This window comes from Loa loa (genome assembly GCF_000183805.2).
Source record: "Loa loa unplaced genomic scaffold supercont3.740, whole genome shotgun sequence".
NCBI lineage: Eukaryota > Metazoa > Nematoda > Chromadorea > Rhabditida > Onchocercidae > Loa > Loa loa.
In genome coordinates this window covers 3,803-12,345 of record NW_018108920.1, presented here as the reverse complement: position 1 = coordinate 12,345, position 8,543 = coordinate 3,803, and the positions used below count along the sequence as shown (strand labels likewise).

At 32.6% G+C, this 8,543-nt stretch overlaps 3 protein-coding genes across 3 annotated transcripts in view; all 3 read left to right on the top strand.

The window, feature by feature from the left end:
• Positions 1 to 655, top strand: part of LOAG_18955 (SET domain-containing protein 3) — a gene marked incomplete at its 5' end in the record, with an annotated part of 3,398 nt that extends 2,743 nt beyond the window's left edge. Inside the window, one exon of the mRNA XM_020451616.1 lies at positions 182 to 655. Coding sequence (XP_020304586.1) covers positions 182 to 615 — 434 coding nt within the window. The 3' untranslated portion in view covers positions 616 to 655. The remainder of the gene's footprint in view (positions 1 to 181) is intronic.
• A 1,682-nt stretch (positions 656 to 2,337) lies between these two features.
• On the top strand, positions 2,338 to 3,920 carry LOAG_10453 (lectin C-type domain-containing protein; the record flags this gene model as incomplete). Its single annotated transcript, XM_003145977.1, has 5 exons — positions 2,338 to 2,519; positions 2,838 to 3,109; positions 3,210 to 3,289; positions 3,390 to 3,540; positions 3,691 to 3,920. The coding sequence occupies 5 exons, from the start codon at positions 2,338 to 2,340 to the stop codon at positions 3,918 to 3,920; spliced, it is 915 nt and encodes a 304-aa protein (XP_003146025.1).
• A 3,854-nt stretch (positions 3,921 to 7,774) lies between these two features.
• Positions 7,775 to 8,502, top strand: LOAG_10452 (hypothetical protein; the record flags this gene model as incomplete). Its single annotated transcript, XM_020448166.1, has 3 exons — positions 7,775 to 7,846; positions 7,979 to 8,060; positions 8,351 to 8,502. 3 exons carry the CDS (start codon positions 7,775 to 7,777, stop codon positions 8,500 to 8,502), a joined length of 306 nt encoding a protein of 101 aa, XP_020301666.1.
• Positions 8,503 to 8,543: the final 41 nt, after the last annotated feature.

The following is an 8,543-nucleotide window of genomic DNA, read 5'->3' as shown; positions in this document are numbered from 1 at the left end:
AACAAAATGAACGTACGATTTACGCACTTTATTCGTTAATATGTGCGGAATACCGAGGGAAATATTGGAGAACGTGAATTATTTGACGCCAGATTTTCAGGAATAGAAGCAATTGGAAAGAAAAGCTATTAAACGATAGCTTAAACTACAATTTTTTTCCTTGGAAGAATACTGTTTTCAGGACTTCCAAAATCGAAACGTGAAGATGCACGGATGCGTCTGTTCCATGCTCTTGGCTTTGTTGCTGAATCGACAATTTTTGCTTTCGAAATAAGCGTGTGTGAGCCATATTTCCACGATTCATTGTTCCGTTTTGCTCAAATTTATATTTTGGATGAAGTCCCTTCAGCAGCTGAACAAGTTGAGGAAGCAGCAAGCTCTTCAGATAACATCAAGGGAGCTTGGAATTTTCTTCATGATCGTTTCGCTCTTCTTCTTAGAGCATATGGCAGAGTAATCGACCCAGTTAGAGTAACATATCCAAAACCGTCCGGATTCAGCATTTCATCTGATACAATCCGCAAATCTATGATTGAAAGGTTGAAATTATCAGAAATAGAAATTTTGCAAAAAGCGAAAGATTTTTGTAGCAAACAGCTGCTAGAAGCGGCGTAATCAGTAGAAAAAGTTTCTTCTTAGTTGAGTAAAATTCTGCCATATTTAAATCGAGATTTCTTATTTTCTTGTTTTGTATGTATTAAATTTGTCGATAAATTCTTAATATTCTCGCCGAATTAGCAGTTGACTGTTCTTTTTGTACCCTAAAAATGCAGATTTTATCTGGTGAGTACTCAAACCAGGGATTTATTAATAGAAATGTGAATGCACAACTAATTAAATTTAAATGTTGAATTTGGACAAACGAAATTCGTCTGTATTGTTGAACAGTAAGGGTAGCTAGTATATTAACAGTATTATGCATTTTAACGTAATCCTTATGAAAATGGTGTTATTTTCATGTGGAAAAATAATAAATGCCAAAATAAAAGAAATTTGTAAAAGACGCTTTTTTTTTGGAAAAGGATTTACAATGCATTTTGTGAGAGTGGAAATATTTTAAATTAGAATATTATATTGCTGATGATGTTAAATGTTTGGGAATGCTTCAAGTTCTCTTTAGTTATCAATTAAAGCAAAAATGCAGCTCGAAACATTCTTGCGAATCAACAATAATTGCAAATGAGAGAGTAATTTGGCAGTATGGTAATTTCAACTTCCCTCATTAATCGTTTTCTGCAGGCTAACTTTGAATGGTTCTTCAGAATTCAAATCCCTTTTTTACTGTCGGTGATGTAATTGCCTGCCGGAATCGTGTCACACAAAAAACAATGATTTTTGTACTGACAAGGATGAATTGATAAGAAATGTGTGGAACATAATTTTGTATTTGTAAAATCAAAGTAATTAGATTTTTCTTTGGTTTAGTGGCTTATCTAGTTTGTACAGTTAGATTTGAAATCATTGTTGTCAAAATTGGATGGTGACACTTACCTTTCTAAAGCACAAACTACACTATACATTTTGACCAATGCTTGTAAAGAAATGAAAGGTAAAGTATGGCAAAAAGATTGATGTATTTTTATTTGTGAGGTTGTAGTGCCTTGACAACGAAGGCGTCATTTGTCGGTGAAGTATGCAAAGATGAAGAATAGTCGTACAAGAAACATTTTCCATAATTTGAATGACGTGAATGTATGGTATGTATGTAAATAATGAGTACTTTCTTAGACTGTTTTTATATAATACGGAAAGAATTACGAAATTGGGATGATCAGATTAGAAAAATTTAAAAAATGTCAGCATTAGGGAGTTCAACTATGAAATTAATGTTCTAAAATAGGTGATGCATGATTATTCTTGAAGGAATGATTGGTTTACTTCCCATTCAGTTGGACTCTGTCTGAATTTTGGATCACTTAAAATGCCGACGTCATTCGATTATTCGCTAATTTCTAACGGCAGTTTTGTTATATTAACTTTCAAGCATCACGATTATTTGATCATTTAATCAATATGCCTTTATTTAGTATTACTGCACTTTTAGAACAAAAGCAGTTAGGTTTCCAAAAATTAGTTTAGAACTTAAATTGTTTTTAACGGTTAATTAGAACAGCCATTCTTTCATGCATCGATTTAATAAGTGTCCACTCTTTTGATGGAAGTGGTCTTAAGACAACATCTGCCACATAACATGAATTGTTAGATCTAAAGATCCGATAACTGGATATAGTGTAAAACCTTATGATTGCTCTCTCTGTCAAATATGTTTTCAGGAGAACATAAAGACGTGAAATCTTCTGATCCCAGTTTAGATTTATGATTGAGAAAAATTAGACGATGCGTAATATTTTACTATCAACTATTTGGTTCCATGTTCTGGAAGTGATACCACGATGTAATGGATGTTTAGCAACCAGTACGGTGACAACACCAAAAGCACCACTAAAAGTAACCACTTATAACCCTCGAACACCAACAACAACTGTTGCACCAAATGTTCAGTGTTTCCCGATAGCCAGGTATCGATTATTTTAAACATATTTTAGAAGGAATACTGGACCAATGATCGAATCTGTGATGTGATCATTACTAGTGATAAGGCTGTAAATATTACAATAGCCTTATGACAATGAAGTTGAGAGTATTAAGCAAATTACTCCAAGAGTGTTATACATCTGGACTTGATGAAATTGGGCAATGATCATATATTGTTTAGTTCACTTAACAGTTGGACATTCGATAGTTTGGACCGGTCACTCTAGCAGGCGAAACAGAGATTTTTATCAACGACTACTCAATTGCTTATATTTCGATTTCATACGAAGCAGACTTTGCAGGCAGAAACGTGATTTTCCCTCTTCAGCTTCCTCAGCTTCAGACAGTTTGTCAACAACATGTTTGCCAACAGATTATCTGGAAACTGCGGTAGCTGAAATGAAAGCGGGTTTGATAAAAAGTGATTCATCCAATTCCGAACGAAAGGTAGAGGAAAACGCACTTTTCCCTTTAGCCATCTCGAAACATCCAGCAATCGCCATCGAACATCGTACAATTAACGATCATAGTAACAACGGAGAGCTTTCATCTTCTAATCATCCAGCCAAAAAATGTTAGTGAATATTTCAGGAATAATGTAGCTAAGTTCCTTCCTATATCTTTTCTTCTAAGCATATTTGCTGAAAAAGATATCCGACAAAAGTTTTTTGCAGTATGTCAAGATTTTGAATGGGATGGACCGATTTATCTCTATAATCAATCATTGGGAGTCAAAATACCGTATTGCTATAAGGTGACATATTCTTTTTTCTAACATTTCATAATATTAATCAAACAACAAATCGCTTGAAGGAAGAATTATTATTAACATATAGTTGCTATCTATTTTCCAGTATGTTGCAAGCATTGACGAGGAAACGGATGAGTTGACCAGGTTGACACAGAAAAGCGCACGTGAGAAATGTCGTTCATATAGTGGTCAAAGTGATGGACCATCTGATTTAGTATCCATTCATTCTTCCGATGAAAATTATGATTTGCAAAGTATAATTTAATTCTCAAATTACTTTTAAATTTAGAGAACACTAAGTCCTGCCAAGCAAAAAGAATACTTGGACAACCCTACCTTAACAGATGGCAGTTAATGACTCACTCTAAAATTCCATTCTTCTCGTCAAAATTCACCTATTCTAGGTACGCTATCATTTTTTGGCTGGGAATCGGTATGGATCGGCCTTGCTTATGACAATGTACGTAGTACATGGCGTTGGATAGATGGTACAACTCTGTCATTTTCAAAGCTGTCACTTCGTGATCCATCCCAGCACTGCGCAATACTACTGACCAATGGTTCCTGGGTTTCAGAAGACTGTAAAAGCAGCGCTGTATCACACTTTGTTTGTAAAAAACGAGCAATTACATAAAACAAAGCATGTTAAAAGAAGTACAATTTTTAATCGTATTTGTTTATATTCAACAACATCTATGATGAATATTGATCGATTCATTGAGCAGAAGCAAAATAAATCGATATTCCTCAAACCAATCTTTCTATTAATTCTTCTTTCTTAATAATATTCATTAATTTAGATTAATGTTTGAAAGCTCTATTTGAACATTAATTATCTTTTGGAAAACGAAAGTTGCTTGCATTGCTAAAATCCTTCTTCCTCTTTTTTTTTCTGGTAATCATAAGAAAATACTACAGAACTACAATTACCCAATCCTTTTTATATCCAGGCTCAATTATCGTATCATTGTATTTGCCACAGGTAGTACAGTTCACTAATTCCTGATCTGTTGATTCTATTTGCTAATATTTGAATAAATTCAAATATATGATACAATCGTTATCGTTTATCCCTCAAACTGTTTTTTAAATTGTAATAAGATGAAGCATTTATTCTTTTTTAGTTAAAATGATCTTTTCTTTAATTCATTTTGATGGATGCTAAGAATAATAAACGAAAATATCAGTTAACTTATTCTATCATATGATCGTAACTTGGAAAGTTTTAACACATTGTGGAATATATTGTCAAATAAATGTTAAGAATTTAAACAATATTTATGAAAAAAAGAAAAATGTCAATGGAATGGATTAAAAAAGCAGTAATTTTAGGAAGCGTTAATTGGCTCAGATGTCAAAGTAAGTTGCATTTAAAAGTTACTTATCATTTTATCGTTGAAATACACAAATTCATCCATTGACGTTCCATTTACTTTACATGTCTGATATTGATTAAATTAATTTAAGGCGACAACATATTGTATCTTAGTTCTATCTAATCTATCCTATTTGCAAAGGTTTAGCAATATCTGTATTCCGTAGGAATCTCATGTTCAATAATAGGAGCATTCCTTTAATCATTTAATTCAAATCAGGTCAACCTTAATGTTTGATTTGATGAGTACGCCATTATTAAGTGTTAATATAACCATGATTGATGAGGAATTAATTATACAGAATGAAATAATTGAAATCCCTGAAGAGCTGAGAAGTGATTTCTAGAGATACCAAAAATTTCTAAATTGTTTTTGTTGCATTTAATTCCTGAAACAGAATGGGAATTAGTTGGAACATTAATGAGGACACTTCAGCAATGTGATAAAATAATTTGAAAGTTTGGAATCTTTTCGAGCTATTTCATTTTGAAACATGTTTCTCAAATACAAAGTGAATGTAATATTGAACTGTCTATCATCGATCTAGCTAAATTCATCGGTAGTTTCCTGAACATCACCAAATGTCATCAGCTATACAAACTCGTCCAATAAGAAACAAAGATCTTGCACTTCTGTAGGTTCAATTTTACAAAATTTCTATTTCTACCTGAGTGATCCCTCTTCCTTCATGGATCGATTTACCGGCAATTGCTTCACAATATATTCGCAAAAACTTTTCTTGCACAAAGTAATCAATAAATTCAGCGAATTATAAAAATCTGAAGAAAAGGGAAATTATGTGAGAAGCTTCGGGATTTCTCGGAAGTCGTAATTCAAATAATTAGACCTATTTTGACAAATAAATTACTTAAATCACTTAAATCACCAAAAATAGCCTATTTTTATCAATATTTCTATTTCTAATTATAAAAAAGTAATTACAAGGTATATAATTATATATGTTTGAGAACAGATTTTATTAGAAATCATTTCCAACAAACAGACAATCAGATCAATTCATTATCATATTATCACTTAAAATACATTGAAATTAAAGGTTTTTGTTACTCAAATAATTAATCAAATAACAGATCATATGTAATCAATAGTAGGTTAGTATGAGAATTTCTTCTTCCCTCAGTGTTTACCGTAATTTCTCACTTTTTTCGTATCTTATATTTGATTATCTGCGAGATGGTTTGGGATGATGAATGATATAAGTGATAAAATGGTTCATTATAAAAGAAGAAAAGATGAAAGAAACAAACGGGTTCTATCGCTACTCTTCAGATACTCAACAAACGATACGGTAATATCACTGTACTATTTCGGACGAAACAACTAAAGAAACGAAACTATGTAGAATTAAATAAATATATAAATGATTCCGAAGTTACAAAAACCAATCTTACCTTCGTCAATTCATCCTCAGAAAATCCCTCTCTCGCTAATCGTTCCGGAGAAAATTCCGCTTCCGTAATTTCAATATTAATAGCTCACTTATTCTATCGATTACAACATAGAATCTTACAAATCTTGATCACACACGCAATTACAACTGTTAGAAGGAAAAACTGACGATAAGAAGAATAATGCTGCTTAGTAATGTTGCTGCTGTTAACAGGAAGGTTCATTATCAATGATAGACCATTATCTGTGAAAGTGATAACAGTGATTTCATAAGATTTTGCAGATGCAAAAGTCTAATTACCTTATCGCAGAGCGTTGCAAAAAGGGGTGAAAAACGAATTTAAGGAAATTTCAGAAAGCATACTTATCAGTGTGTTTGAATAAAATATCGATTAGTATATGTGGCTGTCTGATAGCAATTAAAACTTCAATTTTACTCATCAAAATACATAATTTTTTGCATTCTTACTAATAACAATGGGAGATCGCGGGAATTTGTGAGAATTCGAACTGTTCCGTAAAACAATAGTAATCAATGAAATGGTACTCTTTGAAGGAGCATCGTGGAATAATGCTTCTGTAGTTGGAAGAGATATTTCTCTCATTGACGGACGCGTCAGCCGGGCAATGCCGCCGTAAACGCGCGCTTTTGTTTTTATGCTGTCCTCCTTGCTAATCTTTCTGGAGTGATAGATATTTTAGGATTAAAAGTAATCGGAATATTACGAGTCTCACTGATTACACAAACTTTGATGTCTACAAGAAACTTAGGCTGTTTATGGGTGACACTGATTCCATTCAATTCGCCGATGTTCATTTTAGTTTTACCTTGTAATCTTTGAAAGAATTGAGAAGTAAATGAATAAGGAATTATTCATTACTTTGTTAAATAGCTACTTAATTTGAGCAATTCCAATTCAGCGATATATGATATACATTTTTTGTTATCACTTTGATATCATTAGAAAAGAGTGAAATGTGCAAGAGCACATGTAAACAACAAAATTACTTTCGAGATGAAACTTTTAAGTACACGGAGAGAATTGAATTTGTATAGCAAATTAGTGCGCTATCACGCAAAGATATGTTAAAAACTTGGCGACAAAGTCTTATTTGATAAGAACTTTTGGCATTTCAAATACAATTTAATCAGTGAATGGAAAACAAAAGTTTCGATTTCATCAGCAGGTCAAGGATAAGTGATGTTGTAAGGGATATAGAATGCATAGTAGTGAAACATTTATCGTGAGGTAAATTTGCATATTCTCATTCAGTTCATCTAAATAAACATCCTCACGCTAAAATTATATGCAAATTTTTGCATTACACGAAAAGATCGTTTTCTGATTTTATTGTTTGCCGATTTTTCTTTTCGATTAGTTGATGTCGATGATTGCTGTCTGGCTGCAAAGAGACTTTGTTGGAGCGAAATAGTGATAGCTTATCCGGACTGTACGAAACATTTCTTGACTTTCTTGTTAGGAAGATATCCTTGGATGATAGGATGGATGACTTCAAATTGTCAAGTATAATTTAGCAGCTAACCTTTAATGGCCTTCTAGACTAGATTTTTTGAAATTAGAAATTTATTAGAACGGATTAAATTACATGAAATATGACTTCTATGTTTTAACTTGCGAATGTCTCGCAGTTGCATTTGTATTTTTGCTTCGAGTAAATGATTGTGTTTTCATGAAGGAATATGTACACGGAACTAAAGGAACTGATCAATTTTCTGGCCATTTATATGCATCATCGAATTCCGCGACGTCGGGTAAAATTGAATTTTTGTATCTTTTTCTTTTTGATTCATTGATGACAAGTATTATCGCCGAAGGAACAAGTAACTTTTGATAGTTGTGAAAGAATAACGCCATTGATATTTTGATAATTCCAGTCAATTCAGATTTGTTTATTCATGGAAAGTTACGGCAATCATCTTGCGGGGAAATTTTTTGGAAAATGGAACCCAGAAGAGCCGAAATATGGTTAGCGGAACATATATAGCTAATAAGAAAGCATTTATTGTGAGGTGTGAAGACATACACTGACAATTCATAGCCACTTTGATGAACGCATGCAATGAGTGAATCTTGCAGAATTTGAAGTGGTGAAATTTACAATGATAAACCGTATTAGTATATAATTATTTCCTGAGATGCATGTATTGATTGCTGTTAGTGTAATTAGTCGTTGCAATTCAAAAATTAAATTTGAATTGATTCCCCGTATAATTGACTGTCAAACAAAGTCAACTTTAAACTTTTGGTATTTGCAGGAGAGAAAGAGAGAACATTGATGATCAAAACGGGGGATTGTTTGGATGGAATTTTTACCGCAATCGCAACAAGCATTGGAATTGTTGAAGAAGATCTTTCAGCGTGTTTTCCATGTTTGTTCGGCTTCTTTCATGCATATCATTTCTTTTAATTTCATCTAAATTTTAACAAATTTCTAGTTTTTAAACTATT